The 21,153-nt window shown below is 29.0% G+C and overlaps 5 protein-coding genes across 5 annotated transcripts; 3 read left to right on the plus strand and 2 right to left on the minus strand.

Moving 5' to 3' along the window:
- Positions 1-2,264: 2,264 nt before the first annotated feature.
- PGO_093620 (conserved protein, unknown function) lies at positions 2,265-3,570 on the plus strand (the record flags this gene model as incomplete). Its single annotated transcript, XM_028687950.1, has 4 exons — positions 2,265-2,474; positions 2,778-2,978; positions 3,177-3,277; positions 3,486-3,570. 4 exons carry the CDS (start codon positions 2,265-2,267, stop codon positions 3,568-3,570), a joined length of 597 nt encoding a protein of 198 aa, XP_028543751.1.
- Positions 3,571-8,030: 4,460 nt separating this feature from the next.
- PGO_093630 (vacuolar ATP synthase subunit f) lies at positions 8,031-9,215 on the minus strand (the record flags this gene model as incomplete). Its single annotated transcript, XM_028687951.1, has 4 exons — positions 8,031-8,189; positions 8,413-8,495; positions 8,909-8,990; positions 9,150-9,215. 4 exons carry the CDS (start codon positions 9,213-9,215, stop codon positions 8,031-8,033), a joined length of 390 nt encoding a protein of 129 aa, XP_028543752.1.
- Positions 9,216-11,027: 1,812 nt separating this feature from the next.
- PGO_093640 (hypothetical protein, conserved) lies at positions 11,028-12,785 on the minus strand (the record flags this gene model as incomplete). The annotated part of the gene is made up of 2 exons (XM_028687952.1): positions 11,028-12,391; positions 12,782-12,785. 2 exons carry the CDS (start codon positions 12,783-12,785, stop codon positions 11,028-11,030), a joined length of 1,368 nt encoding a protein of 455 aa, XP_028543753.1.
- Positions 12,786-15,986: 3,201 nt separating this feature from the next.
- On the plus strand, positions 15,987-17,096 carry PGO_093650 (hypothetical protein, conserved; the record flags this gene model as incomplete). The annotated part of the gene is made up of 1 exon (XM_028687953.1): positions 15,987-17,096. The coding sequence occupies one exon, from the start codon at positions 15,987-15,989 to the stop codon at positions 17,094-17,096; it is 1,110 nt and encodes a 369-aa protein (XP_028543754.1).
- A 1,815-nt stretch (positions 17,097-18,911) lies between these two features.
- PGO_093660 (hypothetical protein, conserved) lies at positions 18,912-19,585 on the plus strand (the record flags this gene model as incomplete). The annotated part of the gene is made up of 2 exons (XM_028687954.1): positions 18,912-19,232; positions 19,409-19,585. 2 exons carry the CDS (start codon positions 18,912-18,914, stop codon positions 19,583-19,585), a joined length of 498 nt encoding a protein of 165 aa, XP_028543755.1.
- Between the last annotated feature and the right edge of the window lie 1,568 nt (positions 19,586-21,153).

A 21,153-nucleotide genomic window follows, 5' to 3' on the forward strand; every position in this document is an offset into this window, starting at 1 on the left:
TTATATGTCACAATATTTATACCCCATTGGGAGTTTGTGGGTTCTGTTGAACCTATTATCACGATACTAGTTTTGAGTTTATTGTAACAACGTTTACATGAGACTACAGTTACAATGCATGGTTGAACCTATGGTTCCTGCACTCTAAGGCACTCATGATGCTTTGAATTTCACAATGCTGGTTTTAATTAAATGTTAAACCCCAATAGTAAATATCCAAGTCATGCTAGTTTGTGTTCTCTCTCTTTTTTTCTCCTTTACTTCCGCTCTTGTGCATGGAATTCGAATGGAAGGTATTTGTTTTTTCCCTCTGTTTTCATGAATTAACCTATTCAACAGTTGAGAAATAGTTAGGGGGTGTAAAAAAGGGTGTTGGAATGAGATGGTGTATAAACCTAAACAAGCAAAAGATGGCATTCTAATGCATATATATACACAAATATGTAAAAAAAATATATGAAGAAGTACATGTAACACCCTAAAATGCTGTAGGGTATAGAGGTATATCCATACAAAAGGGAATTTTGTTCAGCCCAATTTTTAAAATAATGGGTAATATTTCATTCGCACGTCCAAAAGTGCATAATTTTAATGGAGAAAAAAAAAAAAAAAAAGAAGAATTCAAAAAAAAAAAATTTCTTTTTTTGCTCATTTAGCCCTAAACATATATGCATATATGTATATATGCATATATTGTCGTTTACCTTCCCCCTGCTTTCTCTCCTTATCTTTTAGAATAGAATAAAAACATTATTTTGTTAAGTTCTTTCCTTAGAGCATTTTATAGCGGTTATCATTTTCCTATTTAGTTCTCATGGTGTGAAAACCACATGGTTGGCCAGCAATTAAAGGTCGGATGGAACTCATCATTTTTCTCCTCCCCCCTACCCTTTGTGTTGTTATTCGCATTTTATGCACAAGTTTAGTGTTTTTTTATAATGTATAAACACCCTTACGCAAATGTATAGGTTTCTTCCATTTTTTTAAATTTTTTTTAGCTTTGTTTTTTTTTTAAATAGCCAAAATGATGAAATAATTCTTGAGGGTTAAATAAATGTCTATAATTAAGTGCAATATTAAGTTTCATTCCAAAGCGCGTGTTGCATATACGTGTGCCTGTTTATGTATACATTTATGTATGTGTAAGTACGTGCGTATGTATTTATACATGTATGCATACTTTATTTTTTATTTTTTTTTAAAATTGCATACTTTTATTTCCTTCAAAATGTTTTTCCTTTTCATCTGACCTAACAACCCATTAAAGGATGTCGCTTTTATGATTTTTCTTTTCCCTTTCAATGACCATAAATTCATTTTTTACAAATTCATATTTTTATGTACATACATACCTGCCCCTTATTTTTGAACACTTTATTTTCTTTACAATCTGTACCTTTCCCTCACTTAAAAGGGTAAACAGACTTATGCCAACCCATCGTATAGCAATGGATTGCCCAGTCACACCACGCCTGGATGACTTTTTCTTTCACTTAACCTTCCCCCACCCAGTTGTTTGACGAGGGGAAAATTAATTTTGCGCAAGAACATAAACTTTTAATCTTTATTAGGAAGCATTATTACTACGCTTTTTTAAGGTGCCTAGGAGAAATATGAATTCAGTGGGTGGGTGGGCGACCCAAGTATATCAGGGAAAATACATCATCGAGAATGCTCATATCATTATATTTGTTTATTTTATTTTTTTTTTTTCCGTCTAAATGAACAACTCATAACAAAAAGTTTTTTCTATTTTTTCCTTTTTTTTTTTTTTTTTTTTTTTTACGACACTACCGAACAATTGAGATTTTATGTACGTTCGTAACATTTCATTCTTTTGTTTATGCAACAAAGAATTAAATACCATTTAAGTGTAACAAAAGTAGCACATTGAAAAGTATGGATTGATCCGTTATGCTGATTAGGAATGTATCAAATCCTTGTATATATGTAACTCTGATATGTTAATTTATACACCTTCAGAATTCCCGTTTTTTTGAGACAAATTTGAAAAGTTGGTAAATGCATACGTAAGTCCACCTATATACGTGAACATGAACATATGCGAATGAACATATGCGAATGAACATGCGAATGAACATATGCGAATGAACATATACGAATGAACATATGCGAATGAACATATGCGAATGAACATATGCGAATGAACATATACACATGAACATATTCACTTGAACATTTGTTTGTAGATTTACGGACGAACAAACGACTGCAGAATATTTGTGCCTGAAAAAAAGAAAATCATGAAAGAGACTGAAATTACTATTGAAAATTTTGCATATGCGAAAATTTTTATGCATGCTTTGAAAAACTCTTATGATGATGTATGTGGAATTCTGATTGGAAAATATGACGAAAACGAAAAGCATAAACAGAAATGCATAATAACTGATAGTGTTCCATTGTTCCATACACACATACTGAGCCCATTTCTGAATTTAGCATTCACTTTGGTAAGTGTCCTTAGGAGGAGTGGAAGATACATACGATTTTGAAGTTTCACAAATTTCCATATAGTGACCAAATAAAAGAGAGATGTCTATCTTCAAATATTTGTTTGTATGTGTGTTTTTTCCCCTATGTTTTATGGATGACAAAATTAGTAGGTGTGTATGGATGGATGGTGTTAGTACATAGATGTGCAATTCATTCCCCGAGACAGAGAAAAATACACCATTTCACCTCCTCACAATATGAACAAGTTTTTCTTATTGAGCCATTTCCATGATTAAATTTTTTTCTTTTTTTTCATTTAGGTTGAGAATCATTACAAAGGAAAAGAAGAAAGGATACTTGGGTATTACCATATATGCATAGAGGATGGAAAAAATATCAACATAAAAAATATAAAAGTTTGTGAATTAATAGCCGATAAATTAGTTAAAAATTATAGTGACGCCATGATATGCTTAGTTCAGTTATCCAAATTAGAGGATGATAATTCTGGTTGTTTAAATGTAAAATAATGACATAAAATATATAGTTTTAATTTGGAAATGATTTTTTTTTTTTTTTTTTTTTTTTGAAGATAGGCACAAACACGTAGTTGCGCTGTCTGTATTGTTGTAACATTCTTCATATGTAAAACAGAAGTATACATAGAAATGTCCATTTTTTTTTTTTTTTTTTTTTTTTTTTTGTTTACATACATTTAGGTATTCATGCAAGACAATGATTCGGAAGAATGGAAAAAAGTAGGTATAGTTGTTACCACAATGAATAAGGACTTCCTAAAAAAGAATATTTCTAACAATGAGTAAAATTATTTTAAAGGAAAATTACATAAATTTCCATGCTATAAGCGAATGGGAAATGTTTAAACAGTGTTCCCAATGAACTAATTCCTTTAATTCATCAATAAGTACATTCTTATTTACATGAATATGAATATCTAAACATGAACTAACTATATTTTCCATGTCCTACATCTCTATCCCCTCGCTTTTATTTTTTAAATTTTTTAGGTATCTAAATATACACGACTTTGACGATCATTTAAACTGCATTAGCTATGATTTTATGAACCCTAACTTGTTTAAAAAGGTTTAAGGAGCCCTAGAGTTTAGAAATTGAAAAAAGTATATACATTTGTCTATCTCGTTGCATTCTTTTGCGCATTATTATTATTATTATATACGTTGAATACTTTGTTTCTAATTTCGCACACACACGAGTGTCTCCTGGCATGTTGTGTATGCATGCTTATGCTTATTACCTTTTTGAAAAAGTTAATTTATGATTTTATCTTTTTTTTTTTTTTTTTTTTTTTTTTTTTTTTTTTTTTTTTTTTTTTTTTTTTTTTTTTTTTTTTTTTTTTTTTTTTTTTTTTTTTTTTTTTTTTTTTTTCTTTTTTCTTTTTCTTTTTATCTTTTTATCTTTTTATCTTTTTATCTTTTTTCTTTTTTTTTTTTTATTATAATATATAATAAAATGAATATAAGAAAAAAAAAATAAAATAATAAAAAACTTTAAAGGGAATGTTGTTTTGTCCTATTCATAAATAACTTTCCCTATATTTTGTTAAATTTTCTCGGAACAAACAGTAAAATGATTTAGTGTCTCGCGCAGCTGTGCTCCTACATTAAGGTGTTAATGTTACTGTCTTGTTGCATGAGAACAAAAAAAGTAGTTTTTTTTTTTTTCCCCCTTTACGCATCTAGATGCAATTATCATTTTTTCTTTATTTTGATGGCAATTTGTGAAATGGAAGAATAAATGTGAAAAAAGTGTTTTTTTTTTTTTTTTTTTACATTCTTTAGAGAAATATAGTCGCACAGACTTGTAAAGAATATTAAACGAAAAGCATGTGAGAAAAAAAAGAAAAAAAAAAGGTTATCTTGAGAGTGAATAATTGAATAGGTTTACAAACAAACACAAGTTCAATTATGTCTTATATTTTTTTGTGAATTCTTTAGGTCAAGTGGGGGAGAAGAGAAATATATCCAAACAGAAGATTTACAAAAGAAAGAAATAAATGATAACATGTTATTAACATGTTGTGAAACCGTAGAAAAATAAAAATGAGACACTCTCTATTATTCACATTCGCATTGTATTTCTGTGGTGATGAAAAAATGATTAATATAGATAAACCAAGTCGCATGGCTACAAATGTAAGCGACATTCTAAACCAGTTGACTTCCAAACTAAAATATGAACACATGACAAAGAATACAAGGGATGGACTCTTGAAAAAGAAGGTTAGTTGTGAAACTAAAGGAATTAGTTCCAGTAGTGGTAGTGAACTAAATGCTGAAAACAGCTTCAATGTAAAATTCTTAAGTCATAGAACCGATGAAAATGAGAGAAAGCAATGGAAACCTCTATGGAGGGTAGAAAAAGTCCATGTAGAAGTGAAAGAACAAAAACTTTTCACTAAATTAGAACGAAAAGATGAAGGTGGGAAAATAAAAATTAAAGAAAATATTTCAAACGAGAGAGGAAAAAATATAAAGATAATAATAAAAAAAGCAGAAACTTGACAGAAATTTAAAAAAAAAAAAAAAAAAAAATCATGCACATGTGAGTGAAAAATTGAGCAAAAATAAATAAGGTGGGAAATGTGTTGAGTTCAGTAAATGAAAAGTAAAAAAATAATACTTTACTTAATGTTTCTCCATATGATAAGAGCAATTTCAGAAAGAATAGAAAAGTCGATTTGCAGATGGACGAGAAAGGGGAGGATGCTAAAAGCAAATTAAACAGCAACACCTTCTTGTATAACCATTTAAGTAACGTAGATTATTCTGAACACGGAAAAAATTGGAACATAGGAAAATATAAAATAGGGAAATATCATTCCCCTGTTGATTTACATGTGAGGGGATTAAAAAAAGGAAAATATATAGAAAACGTATACTTAGACATATTTTTCAACTATGATAATAATTATTCATGGAATAATTATAACAAGTCATGGATAAAAAGGATATATGTTTTACTATTATGAATATTATATAAATAAATTAATTATTAACAAAAAAAAAAAAAAAAAATAACATGTTTCAAATAAAGGCATCTAATCATAATGGGAGAATTCCGTTTGGTGTATAATTTACCACTGATGAACCTGCTATGTTCTGTGCTAATCATATTAATTTCCATTTTCCAAGTGAACATACATTTGAGGGGCCTGATAAAAGACGAGAAATTGAAGTGCAGATTTTTCACAGAACAAATGGTTTATATGATTATGACGTAGACGTATGGAATAATTATTCCCCAATATAAAGGGGGTAAAAAATTTAAGGAAATGCTCAAAAGTAATTCGAATGGACAAAATAATTATTATCATTCATATGTTGTAACCTTTTTGATGAACAGTTTGTCTAATAAGTAACTTGAAAAGAAATTTATTAAACGGTGGGAAAATAAAAACGTAATTAATCAATACCAAGTTATATCTACTACATTTCCTAGTGCTTAAATTGGTAAATCTATCATTCGTTATTTTAACAAGCTGCTTTCCGAGATTTTTTTTTGCGTACTATTTTGAGAGCCGCATATGGGATTTTCCTTGTGTCTGGTAAGAAAAAAATAAAATGAAATAATTTTAGTCATAATAATAATAGTAACAACAGTAGTAACAACAGTAGTAACAACAGTAGTAACAACAGTAGTAACAACAGTAGTAACAACAATAATATTAGTGATAATAATAAATACAAAGTGAAACAGGTAATTTGGCTATCATGGCTAGTTGCACACAGAATTCTATCCCCCTTTTCCCATTATCTATATCTCAAAAAAAAAAGAAAAAAAAAATGTACTCTGTACAGACATGAGATGCCCTTCCCTCCAGTATCACCTCCCCAAGTATATATTGCATTATCATTCCCTTTTTTTTTTTTTCTGGCTGACTTGAACTGTTTTTTTTTTTTTTTTTTTTTTTTTATTTAGATCCAAAATTAGTAAATTTAAAGGAGGTTCTAAATTTAGACTCCTTAATGATGATGCTGAATATTGAAAATCTGAAATTTATATCATACCATGGGTCATCTACAGTACCCAATTGTGACGAGAACCTGCATTGGAAGGTAGCTAAAGAAGCATTACCCGTATCACTGAAACTATATTAAATTTTTATAAAATGATAAAAAAGATCTCCCCTACTTATAAGGGACGTGATGAGAATAATTATATAGTTTTACAGAATATTCAAAGGAATGCATAAAAACTATGGAAAGGTATATTTAATTCAAGTATTCCCGATGTAAATCCTCATATCATCTGCGATGTTTACTTTAGAGGACATGGTTTTAATGCATTCTATCAAAGAGTCCATTACAAAATCGTTTTCGCCTTATCTTTTCCTGAACATTTTCCTTTTTCTCATTTTTGTTCTGTAGCATTGGAATATTGGAATTCAGTCAACATTTGATTGTTGACTATATTATGTTTTGACAATACTTTGATTCAACTGGATCTTATTAATAATGCGAATTGCAGCTAACTGCATTTTGCTTTATCATAATTCTTTTGCAAAAAAATATGCATGGCCCCATTGGTGCTTCATTCATGTGTTGCAAATCATACGTACAACGAAATTTTTTTTCTTTTTTAAGCCAAATAATGAATATCAACGAATTTGTCCTTTTGTTTTTCACATTTGAATTTTTAACATGTCAATAGTTGGGAAGAAGAATGTTTGTTTATAACACGATGCAATGCTTTTCCACGGATGTGGCCTCTTTCATTTCTCCCCTTCACACATGCACATGTACATAAGTACACTTGCACATATGTATATGTATAGTTGTGATTTTTTTCCCTCATAATTTTTTTTTTCCTTTTCAATGTACTAATAATTTTTTCATTAACCAAAGGAATTTCACAAGGTGAATCCATTAGGCATTTCCTCATCTGAGGGTAGCTAAGTTATTCCTTGTCCCTGCCCCTTCCCGCATATACTTCTCTACCTATGTTGGTACATTGATATGTAGGGGAGAAAAGAATATACACATCTGTATAAAACTAGCACAATAATGTGTACATGCGAACAGAGAGGCGAACTACTTTAAAAAGGATGCTTTTTACATTCCAATAAATGTTTGCAGTTTTTACGTTTAACAAGTGAGTAGTAACAATCCGATGTAACAAAGAATAAATGATGTAAAAAAGACGAATAAATAATTAATAAAAAAAGCTAATTTCCAAGGGTCTACAAAAAAAACTGAAATCAGAAAATCCGATATAATAAATGGTTGGACGAACAGATTTATCATTACATAGATATAGGTAAAAAGTAGAATTGTGAGAAGTATTTTTCCCTTTACCTTTACATCCATTCTTGTTAAAAATAAATTTGCAATGGCGAAGTAAAGGGGTGTTTGAGTGGTAATCGATTTGTATGTGTATGGGTAAAAAAAAAAAAAAAAAAAAAAATCAAAGGGAACAATTTGATACTTGGAGGGGGGGGAGGAGGAGGGGAATAATATTTATATTCAGAAATACAATATGTCAAATAGAGACTGATGAATATGATTTCGTTCTTGTGTCTATCCAGATACTCATTTTAAGTGTGAAATATCCCCCCCAAAAAAAAGCTTAACCCTTTGAATAATAGAATCTTTATTGGGATCAAAAGGTTTATCTTTTGATGGAATTTCCAATACAGTTGGTAGAATTTTGTCATGTAAGTCAACTAAGTGTCTAATTTCATCGGCAATCTTGAGAGAAAAAAAAAAAAAAAAAAAAAAAAATGTGGAAACATAGTGAAGTTGAAGGATGTTTAAAGAGCAAAACTAATTTCTCATGATTCTTCCCTTAAAATATTCACACTATGTAAATGTAATTTGCTAATAGGCCATTTATTTTACTCCTTCTTTGTCCCTTTATTTCATAAGTGTCATATATGTAATGGGAATTTTTTCTTTCTTTTTGTGTGATTACCTGCTGATTCATCAATAAAACTCCACAATCGTTTTTTGAGGTGTATTCCTTGAACACTTCCTCGATTTCGGTTTTGTTTGTTTCTTTGAAGATGGAATGAGGAGGTTTAATGATTGCGTGGTGGGATGCAGATTTGTGCAAATGATGAAATAAAAAATGTCGACATTCACATATCACTCACGACAACATGGAAGACAAACCAACGTTGTCATCTTTTTTATTTCACGTAGTGGCATCATCAAAAAAAAAAAAAAAAAAAACTCAAAAGTCAATTTAAAACAGTTGGAGGGGAAACATGCTTGAGTAACTGTATTGCCACTGCATATAATATCACTTGTTCAGGACTCCACATATGTGCATAGTGACACGGCATATATATGAGATATATAGAGATTTCTTTTTTTTTCTTTTTCTTTCTTTTTCTCTCTTTTTTTTTTTTTTTCCTAACTTTTTTTCTAATTTTTTCTTCTAACTTTTTCGTCTAATTTTTTCTTACTTGAATTCACGATGAAGAAATTTTTTTTTCCCAACCCATCCCGAAAGCCTATGCCAGCTAGTAAGAATCCCACTACAGAATCCTGAGAAGTTAAATATTCGAGTATGCATTAGATTGGGAATAGGTAAATATATAGTCCTATCATCATATGTTTGTGATTATATGATTGTTCATACTAACACACACAAGTATACATTCGCAGGGTCATGGTGTTTGAGAGTACTCATCCTTTCTCTCTTACCTCATCCCCTATGATGTATATCTTTAAATCTGTTTCATTAAAAAACTTATGTCTTCTCGATGTCATTATATGTTAGGAAAATGAACTTAGGATAATATGAATGTCTCTTTTCCTTTTGCTCTTTTTTTCTTATACACCAAAAAAAAAAGGAAAAGAAAAAAAAAAAAAAAATGGAAAAAGTGCAAAAATGGAAAACGGTAAAAAAATGTAAAAAAGTAGGAAAACTCCTTTCAAAAAAAATATGTTAATATAAGCGAAAATCGACGAGAGATGTATTAAGATAAATGAGAAAAATATAAGAAAGATTGTTTGTGCCTTTTTTTTTTTTTTTTTTTTTTTCCTTTTTTAGTAAGATTGTTAATTCTCGAAAATGCTGCACTTCTGAAAAAATTAAATAATAAACAAATAAATAAACAAATAATAATAATAATTAAATATTCCCATCTGATTTTATGTAAATGTTACAATAATTTTTGTATGTGCCTTGACTTGAGGACTGCACTGAGCAAAGGACTGTTGGAGGGAGAAAATTCTAATTTTGCTTTAAGGATGAGCAGGTACGAGAATGAAAAATAGGAATAGTGGGAAATCCGGCGAAACCAAAAAAATTGATAAGGGATTATGATAAAAAAAAAAAAAAAAAAAAAAATACGAAAGTAACAAAACATAAAAAAAAAAAAAAAAATTAAGTTTATACATAATTAGTGCATGGTTCTTTTAATCATCAAATTAAAAAAAAAATGTAAAATGAAATAAAATACTAACATCTAGCCAGGGGTTATATCCTGTCCCCCACATTAGGGAGTATATGGAGTATATTCCAGCATATGTTATACGTATATACGCATATACACATATACATATATATATAATATATATGTGTGCCGTCCCCTCCCCCCATCCAAATGTTTACACAGCGTATAGGGATATACACTATCTTGTCATATGTCGATTTCCAGCCTATGGATGTGTGTATTCTCCCATGTGATTAATAACACTCTTATAGAGCAGATCCGTTTCGTGAAATTCTCGCAAGAAGTAATACAAAAAGGTACGAAGTGAAAAAAAAAAAAAAAAAAAAAAAAAAAAGGCTTAACCCAACTGGGGATAGTAGTATTTCCCAAAATTGGCGAATTTTGCTAAGTATTGAATACAAAAAAAATTTTAAGGGGAAAAAAAGAAGAAAAAGAAAAAAAAGTTTTATAATATTAAAAAAAAAAAAAAAATTACGTAAAGAATGAGAGGACTTCATTTGCAAAATTAAAAACATTGTTCTCTTCATATGGGCATATATGTGCAATTATGTGTGTATATATACACCTGAATCAAGAGGAGGAATTAAAGAGAAAGAAAGAAAAAATCCATATCATTTGGGGTATACCTTAAATCTTTTTACTCCTACAACGGATGATAGGATGTAACAATGGGTTTTTTTTTATCATTATAACCATTCTGAGTGTCATTATATTTGTCTTTTTTTTTTTTTTTTTTTTCTTTCCCTTCATTTCCCCCATATACTACCGTATTTGAGAGAACATATTCGATGATATGTTATGTATATATACATTTTACTTCATTGAAAAAAGATTCCCATTTAATCACTTTTTCCAAAATGATCGAAAAAAATATATATATTCACGTTTATGTTGCAAAATGAAGATATATATAAGGGTAATTAAGAAAAATAAATTGATAATAATTCGAAGCACAAAATTAAAAATTGTGTATAGGACAGAGTCTTCTCACGGAGAGGAATGGGAAGCACTTTGGAAAAAAGTTCTTTTTTTTCTTTTTCATTTTATTTTTTTAATTTATTTTGGCATTTATCATTTGTCATTTTTTTCCTTTGTATGTTTCCCACACCAAATTGGAAAAGTGTCATTCTTCGTCATCGTCATCTTCTTCCTCATCTTCTTCCTCATCTTCTTCCTCATCTTCTTCCTCATCTGCTTCCTCATCTTCTTCCTCATCTGCTTCCTCATCTTCTTCCTCATCTTCTTCCTCATCTTCTTCCTCGTCTTCTTCCTCCTCCAGATTAGCCTTTTTTTTTAATTTTTTTTTCTTTTTGGTGTTCTTTACCCTTTTTGCATCTTCGTTCTCTTCATCGCCCCCCACGTATTCATCATCGTCGTCATCCTCTTCCACCTCATCTACTTCATCTTCTTCCGTGCTGTCGACTTCTTCATCATTTTCCTCATCTTCCTCTTCATCAAACTCTGCAAAACTTTGTGGTACATAGGCATTAGGGTTCCTTCTCCTAACCCTTGTGCTTGAGTCCAGAATGTTCGAAGGGTCAATACCATCTAATTCTTCCTTTAGCTTAAGTTTTTTTCTGTACTCATGTATTTCATTCGGGTTGGGCAATCTATTGCTTTCTGAACATACTTGTTTTTTTTCACAGAATTGAATTATTCTTTGTTCTAGTTTTTTATTATAAGCTTCTTCATCTTCTTTGCTTAGATCTTTAAATATAGTTGGTCCAATTTTTAAATCTAATACTATTTTTCTTAATTTTTCTTTTTTCAAAGTATGTATATTTTTTTCTTTATTATTATTATTTCCACTGCTGGCACTTTTTTTTATTTTTTTTTTATTTTTTGAAGAATCATCATTACTTTCTTTACGTTCGTAGAGATCATCATAGTTATCATTCTGTCTATTATCTTCTTCTTCTCCTTCTTCTCCTCCTTCTTCTTCTTCATCATCGTCATTATGAACATTTTTTTCTTTCCCTTTTATCTTTTTCTTCGGCATTTGATTGTCGTCATCTGAATTTAATTCTCTCTTTTTTTTTTTTTTTATTTTATTTTTTGGTTTGGATTTTGTTGTATCATCATCCATGCTTTCATGCGTGTAGTTTTCATCATTATCATAATTTTTCTTCTCATTCTGCTTTTTTGTTTTTTTTGCATTTACACTTTTTTTTGATTCGCTCTTTTTCATTTCATCATTATGTTCACTATTTTCAATATCATCTATCGTTTCTTCCTCCTTCTGCTTTTTGTATAGAATTAAGAGTTTTTCCTTTAAGATATTTTTTAGTAATTCTTTTTTCTCTTTGTTTTCTGAAAAGTACGATTCACTTACATTTAAATAATCGGATACATCTTTTCTGACGCTCTTTAAGGTTACTACGTTTATGTCCCTATGCGGTAGAATTTTGTCAAGTATGGCTTCTATTTTGGACACTTCAGAGGAGTCCTTAGTGGAGACTCCATCTGGATTTGATTTATTTTCAATATCTACATAAGAGGGGAAGAAAATAGAGCACTCATTGTGTTTGTGTATGTTGTCTGTTTGTTTATGTGCTTGCACTCTTGCGTGTTGGAGTTCATATCTTTGCAAATATTTGTGGGAATACATCCTGGAGATGCACTATACACGCAAGAACTTATTGTCATTAACGTAGTCCTCATATTCTCTTGGTGCACACATGGGTACATAATTTCCTTTTTGCTCTCAGCCAATTTGATACGTCAGCTTTTGGCGTGTTATATGTAAATATACATACGTGCGTGCGTATGATGAAGTATCCACAAGGAGAGACATTGTCCCCCTTGGAATGGAATGGGAAATTCTCCCAGAGTACATACAATCAATTTGTATATATGTGAAAAAAAAAATAAACTTACCCATTTGTTAGATGAGGATATATGTTCGAATAGAGGGATGGAGGTAATTTTCTTCTCTCCTTAACAAACTTACTAATAATATTAGGGTGAGAAAATTAACATATGATGAACCAATTAAGGTAAAGATGTATATAGTATGAAATCTATAAGGTATAAATTAAAATTACATGCATTTATTCGTTCTTTTTTGTATGTAAATTTTTTTTTTCTTTTTCCCTTTGTCAAGCGCTTATACTTACGATATAATATTCAAGGGGGGGAGAAAAATCGGCAAGAAATTGTGAAGCAAAAATGGTAAAAACAGCGTGTGTAAGATAGCGAAAAAAATGAGAGGTGGTGGAAAGAGTAAAGAGACGAAATTAATTGTAATTTCCTAGGGTATATCTATTTTTTTAAAATTTGGAGTTTTACAGAAATACATCATTAAGGAAGAGTATGGTAGCTGAGCACATTTTGCTTTCATTTACTCTCTTTTGCGCTATTAATTTCCTTCCTTTAAGCTACTTTTTATTTTATTTATTTTATTTTTTTTCTTTTTTCCTGACGTGGCTCCATGCATCTCTTTTCCCTTATAGCGTTTTTATGCAATATTGCAATTAATTTTTTTTTTTTTTTTTTTTTTTTTTTTTTTTTTTTGAAATAATATCACATTTGCGTAAGGCACAATTTCTCATCGCCTGCGATATTAAGATAATCCATGGGTGGTATACGATTATATGGGGGGGGGTTATATATATGATAGAGGGATTATATATATATACACACATATAAGTGCTTATAAACGCATATATTATATGTATACATTTATACTAATGATTTTATAACCCATGCATGAGTTCTCTTATCACTGCTATCATTAAGCGCTTCGTATAAAATTCTTCTTTTTGTTAAATATTCCATTTCATGATATTATCTGTATGGTACCACTTAGTGTGTTTTATTTGTGCATTTTTTTTTTTTTTTTTTTTTGCCAATTTTGCTGTAAGCTTTTTTAGTCTTCACATTTTATGCATGTAATTATGGGAGAACGCGATGTGATTCGAATGTATATCCTTTACACAAAACCACAGTAGGTGACGAGCACTTCTATTCGTTTATAGACACACATTACTGAATTCATACACCTACATGAGCATTTACCTTTGCCAATACAATGATCATTGACAACATTCACATGTACATTAATATCCATGTAGCATATTCTAACTCAAACTACCTTAGCAACCTCTCCCACTCCATTAAACAAGGAGAATTCTTTTGTTCATGATTATAATTGCAGTATTTGTGTGATGCTTGTTTTTGCACACACGCACAGTTATTTAGCTGATTTTTCCATCACTACGAAAATATTAAACACGTTATCTTGCTACGTAGATAATTTAATGCATATTCCATTCAAATGTCAGGAAAATAATTTGTTTTGATTCATCTCAATTCGTAAAATGGATATGAAATATGAATATACACAAAAATGACCATGTTTAATATGCGAAAGTAGGCAAGGGATAAAGATGTACCACTCTTTGTTAAAAACAAAAAGTGTACACTTCAAAACATGGAAAACATGGGTAATTAGTTAATGGGAAAGGAAAAAAAAAATCATACATAGATATACATATATTTTTTTTTTTTTTTCATAAAAACATCCTTAATACTGTCATTATAAGAACAATTGTTTTAAAAAAGTAACATTCTTTTCTTCCCATTCCACCAAAATTGTTGATCTCTACATGGAAAATAAAGAAAAAAAAAAAAAAAAAATGGAGTGTGGGAGTAGGTTAATTCATTTTGAGTGTAGATTATTTGAAATTTTACTCTTTCTCAATTGGGATTTATTATTTCTCTATTTATTATATAAACAAGTATTTCAAAATTCAGTTTCACACAAATAACACAAATTAACATTCTACAAAAAGGAGATTGGTAGAAAAACATTAGAGGAGTCTTTTCATTTTTCATTTATAAGTGTATAATAATAAGCATCATGATTATTCACAAATTCTGTATATAAGTATTTTTTTGGTTGGAAGAATATTTCTTTTTAGTGCACTTTTTTTTTTTTTTTTTTTTTGTGGGGGGGGGGGTTTTATTGAACTTTTTAAAAATGTAAAGCTACAATATGGGGAATAAGCTAGTAGCCAAAATGTATAACATTTGGTTTATGTATATATAAATATGTATAAAAATAAAAGTTTATTTTAATTATTCTTACTTTTTTTTTCTTTTCTGTGACTTTCTATACATACATGAATATGTAAATATACATGTCCCGTTTTCTCGCTCCCCTGCCACCTCATCATGCTGACAATATTCTTAATCCTATGTGTAAATAAAATTAATATAACATATGTAAGTTGATCGCTTTTTTTTTTTTTTTTTTTCTCTTTATTTCTTAATATTGAAGAACACTTGAGAATGCTGCAAATTGTGCACTGTGCGAAAAACGAAGTAAAAAGAAACATAACGAAACAAAATGCAATAAAATAAACTGATAACTCAGCACATACACACACACCTGAGATATACCTAATAACAAGGAATCACGCACAATATTATAAAAAAAAAAAAAAAAAAAAAAAACTCGGAAAAGAATCACTCAAGTATAAGCGCGCAACATTTTTTCAAATGCAGCACATAAGTGTACCGCTACTGCTTAAGTACTCATTGTGCAAGAGCATATATGTGACTATATGTCAAACTAATGAGACTTAAATCGATAAGAAAATTGTTACAAAAAGGTTAAAAGAGGGGGAAAAAAAATCATACTATTTTAATATGAAAAAAAAAAAAAAACTCACTTTTTATGCAAAGCACATATTTCAAGAACACCATATTGATGTTGTAAAAACGATGTAACACTTAGCAAATATATGGTTACATATTTATAATTATTTCACATTTTATATGTTTCCAAATAAATAGAGAAAAAAAAAAAAAAATTCCAGCGCTTTTACACACAAATGTATGATGTAAGAAAGGATGGACATTTTTTTTAAAATCGAAAGGGATAAGTTCATATCTTTTGAGCATAAGACAATAAGAAAAAGGCTGAATGTAATTTGGAAAAGACACCATTATATATTTTACTAGTCATAGTTGTGGCGAAGCTCAACTGAGGAAGCAATTTTGCATAAAGGCTTACCGATAGACACAAAGGGAAGAAAAATAAACAAGAGTAACATACTGTCCGCAGAGGCAACAATGCATGGCAAATAAATACAGGGAAAGTTACAAAATTGATTGTACATGCTTGGACCTATTTGAAGAGAGTGCAAAAATATACAACTTCAGTGACTGTGTAATTATAAAAAAGTGTATTAATGGTGGAACATTAAGGGAAGCAGACAGCGTGTGTATATATGGAAGGGAAAAATGCGCGAAAACATTGTTATTAACTGAAATAGTAGCTGAACTTACGGCCGTAAAAGAGCTGAAAGGCATGAATTGCAAAGTGGTATACCTGGATTGCGATCTTACATTCAATTATAAAAATTATAAAAATATGATAATTCAAAAATTTAAGAAATATATAAATAACGACTATAGTTCTATTCTTAGTAATGGTGCTAGTTCTAAAAATATCAATTTAAAAAAAGTATTTTTGGAAAATTCATTTTCAAATGTGTACTATTTTCGTATATTTAATCCAGGGCATTTATTAATCATTTTAAATACATTAAAAAATTTATTAAAAAAAAAAAAATTCTTTGAAGCTTTATTTATTGATTCTTTATCTTTCTGGAATTCTTGCAAATATGACAAAGTAAATTTCTTCTCTGATAACAATTATGTAAAAAGGAGCGCGTCCGATTTGTTGGATTATGCATTTACTATCATTTTGAATTTGAAAAAGAACTATAAATTTTTATTTTTCTACACCAAGTTATGTAATGAGGATAAGTTTATTGACTACACTGTTAAGTTTATTATTGGTAGGAAAGGTAAACAAGAAAAAACAAGCGTCATAGGGGAAGGGACGCACAAGTGGAAAAAGAGAAAAGAAATCCATTTAACACCTAAATATTATACATCAAAGGAAGAATCCTTTCAAGTACCCTACAGCTTTAATGATGTGCTGAATACACACATATTTAGAAAAAGAGATTTTACGAGCAATAATTTTTTAGTAGAAAAACCATTTTTCATTTATTTAATACCAAATGAGAAGAAGCATTTTATAGATATTCAGCAAAAGGACATTCCCAATTTGAATTTTTTAATGTGTTTATCATCCGAAATGAAAGACCCTAACAATTCTCAATATTTAAAATTTTTTTTCATGATAGCTAAATCACACACAATTATACCTTTATAATATCCTAATGGAAGAAAAATTGGACAGAATAGAATTCTGTTAAAGTTTATAAAGTTCGTGGAAGGTATCATCATTAGTTAATGAAAGTATGTTTGGTGCATGAACCTGGAGGTCACATTTAGTTGTAATTTTTTGAGTCCGGTAAACGGGAGAGATTTATAATTTTATGTGAAAATTTATGCACAGTACATAAAAAAATAAAACAAGTTGTTATTCATTGTTAATTATCTTTAAGATATAGCTGTAAGACGTATCTATATAACCGCATGTTGGATACCTTTTTTTTTTTTTTTTTTTTTTTTTCCCATTCTCCTTTTATTCAATGAGAAGCATATGAAAATATAAGTATAATTTTAGAGTCACGTTTTTTGTGTAGACACGTCCGATATTCAGAAGGAATGGAATCCATGTTAAAAAAATACATATTCATCTACGTACGTGTACATGCATATAAACATACGTGTGTATGTATATCCACTCTTTCCAAGAATAAACAAGATTTTAATTGTGATTTATTTATTCTTATTAATTGTTCTAAAATTGCTTGTTTTCGTATTAACGAATAATTATATTCTGAGGCAAAACCAATGAGTAAATTTTCATTGATTGTTTTATACTGTTTACTCCTTTTCATTTAGACGACATAAATTGTTTAGAAATATTTATGTCGTATTTGAAAGTAAGGCAAATGTAAACTAATTAACCCTGAATGCTTTTTTATGCACTTATTTTGCACAAAAACGTGAAAACATGCCTTTGATATATTCTTTTCGGTACGTATCACCAAAGGGAAGAAAAAAAAAAAAATGAAATGCAAAATACGATGATTTATTTCAAAAAATTAAAGTCATTTCAAGCAATGTGTGCTACTCACATTAGTAGAATATATATAATGGCACATGTAGGCAGACATCAAACAATGTATACAAAAAACATTGAAAAATGTAGCCATTTTTTTCGTATTCGAAAATGTAAGTAGGGAAAATAAATAAGTAGAAATTTGAAAGTGTATTTCTGAAAGTACAAAAACAGGTTTTCAAAAAGGAAAACCATTTGTCACATATGTCACATCAACATATGCACGCACTTGTAAATACTCGGAAAACAAGATCTACATATTTTGAACGAAAAAAATTATAAGAATTTATAGAATTGTTGCAAAGTGCGTACAAATTGTTGTATTATATCTTTATGCTATTTTCCTTTTCGTTTAATTTTTTCAAGTGCCTAAATTGGGATACTTTTAACTTAACGGAAAATAGTAAAAATTATGTGCAACATGTTTTTTTTACAATTTTTATATTTTTTTTTATTTTTCCTTCTGTAAAAATATATGTTAAAAAAAAAAAAAAAAAATTATCGATGAATAAATCCAAAGATTTTTTTTTTTTTTTTTTTTTTTTTTTTACATTTGTAGCCTTGCTGTTAAGAAAAAATATAAATAATTTTTCACAATTACAACTGCAACATGACTGTTCAGAAAAAATCTTCGCTTTTTACGCAGAATCAAAACGCATGGAACGGTATTTTACAATAATTAATTTTTTTTTTTTTTTTTTTTTTTTTTTTTTTGTTAATAATACAGCTATTATATGCATGTGTTTTTTGCATTATTTAATTATTTAATTATTTTTTTTTTTTTTTTTTTTTTTTTTTTGCTAAAAATGTAACAATTGTACTTGCATATATATATTTTTTATTTTCTGCAAAACAAATTTTACATTTTTATACATACCACCTTAAAGAACGAAAAAGACACGTCTTTTATTTTTTAATTCTGAAAAAAATTACAATATATACAACTTTAAAGAAAAAATGGAGTCTTCCGATGCACAGAATTTAAAAATTACACAAAGCACAGCAAATGAACAAGGAGTGCGTAATGATACACATACTAACATATTACAAGAGAACTATGCTGAATCTAGCAACAATGTAGGCAAAACCAATCCATTGGAAGGATATTATACAGTAACACAGGACGATAGTAGACCAATAGATGCTAACAATATTCCGTATATAATTCCCGACATGAATGACTCTGGGATGGTAGTGGACCCGACAACAATGCAAGCAGCTTCAGTAATCAATCAGAGTTTGATGTATCAAAACCATGGTGTTCCAACAGATTATCCTGTAAGTTTATTTTTGTTTCTGCTTCTCCAGACTTTTCATATGCATCGGTACTTGTATACATATGTATATTTATATATGCGCATGCATGTATGCACATATACATGTCAACATAACTAATCCTTTTTTTTTTTTTTTTTTTTTTCCCCTCATCTTTCCTTCTCCCCCTTTTAACATAGTATCAAATGTTTAATGGAATGAACACAATGTACAATGGAATACCTCAATATTATGGAGGAGTGAACATGCCAATGAATCCATATTATGACCCATATGGAATCATTAACCCGTTATCATGTGCACCCATAAATTTAGAAAAAAACAAAAAGAGAAGCAAGAAATTTTATTGCTGTTGAAAATTATGCATGAGAAAAATAATTTTTTTTCATGTATGTAATAAAATGAACTTCTATAACTACATAGACATTATAATTGTTTGTTTTTGTTTTAAGCATATTTTATATCTGTGACACTTTTTCAAAAAACATACATTATGTTCTATTAATCTGTGTCCTTCATATGAATAACCAGATTTGTTCCAAATAAGGAGAGATGTACTTAAAATAGGGAAGGATTTACATTTATGTAAAAAAAAAAAAAAAAAAAAAAAAAAAAATCGTAGTACACACGTGTACATAAACAAAATTAAGTATTTGTATACACCCTCTTAAAAGTAATCATATTTTACGAAAATTTATATTGAAGCTAGAGTTACAAACGAAAAATTATTTGGTGCCTTTTTTTTTTTTTTTTTTTTTTCCTTTCTTTTTTTTAGTTGTACTTTAACATGTGAATATTTTTCTTTATGATGAAACTTTCATATTATTATTTTTTTCATGTTAGACTTTGTATAGACTTTGAGCTTTCATGACATGATAACTTACTAAAGGATCTTGATATATACATGATCGTGTATTTGTGTAAACGGGATGTTTTTTTTTTGTCCCCATGTGAAAGAGTGTATTTTCGGGCTTTTTCATTACGCACCTTTAATTTATCTAAGTCTGGGTTTATCTACTGTAACATGTTTATTAAAGCAGATGAGAAAGGAATGTACAATGGATTTTCATGTGTGTCACCTTTTTGAAGAAATTCAGAATAACATCGAAAATATAAAAAATTTATTGGATATAAACTGAAAAAAGGCTTATTTGTAAAAACTCCGCAGCACTTTAGGGAGTATTATTTTTTCAATTTGCATATTGTATCCTAGATTTGTCTAACATTTATGGGGAATTCACTGTGATTTTTTTTTTTTTTTTTTTTACGTATATGCTGGTAAATCTGTGATACAGAAAAGAGGAAATAATTGAAGCACAACTATGTTAGTTTTATGGAGAAGTGATTAAAGTAATACACATGTATGTATATTTTTTTTTTTTTTTTTTCATATTACTTTTCGTTGATGCAAATAGGGAGCATGGGTATGTTAGCAAATGTTATTCTTTATGCGTGCACACTGGGTCATTTCATCGTTTTGTAGAGTAATTTAAAAATGTCAGGAAGTGCTTGAATTTTTTTTTTTTTTTTTTTATTTTCTTTTTCTCATTTTAGACATTCATGTATTGAAGGATTATTTTTAAAATGTGAAACAAAAACATTGACAGCATGACAATAACATGTGTAGATGCTCATGATTAGGTTTAAAATATTTTCTTTTGATAACACATTATAAAGTGCAGGAAATCATCTTTTGCAAGGATTATAAAATTGCTAGTTTCCCCTTTACATGGTCATGAAAAAAGTGTGTCTTTTTTTAGCCATTTAATCGATCAGCCTAATTGGAAAAAAGGTTTAATCATTTTTGTGAGGGGCACACATTACATGGATCATGAAAATTTTCATCTTTTTATCATTCGTTAACACTAGGAGACTAGAAACAAAACATAAAGTGGGTGAAAGCACGATTTTTTTTTTTTTTTTT

The sequence above is a fragment of the Plasmodium gonderi genome (genome assembly GCF_002157705.1).
Source record: "Plasmodium gonderi DNA, contig: Chr09, whole genome shotgun sequence".
Lineage (NCBI taxonomy): Eukaryota > Apicomplexa > Aconoidasida > Haemosporida > Plasmodiidae > Plasmodium > Plasmodium gonderi.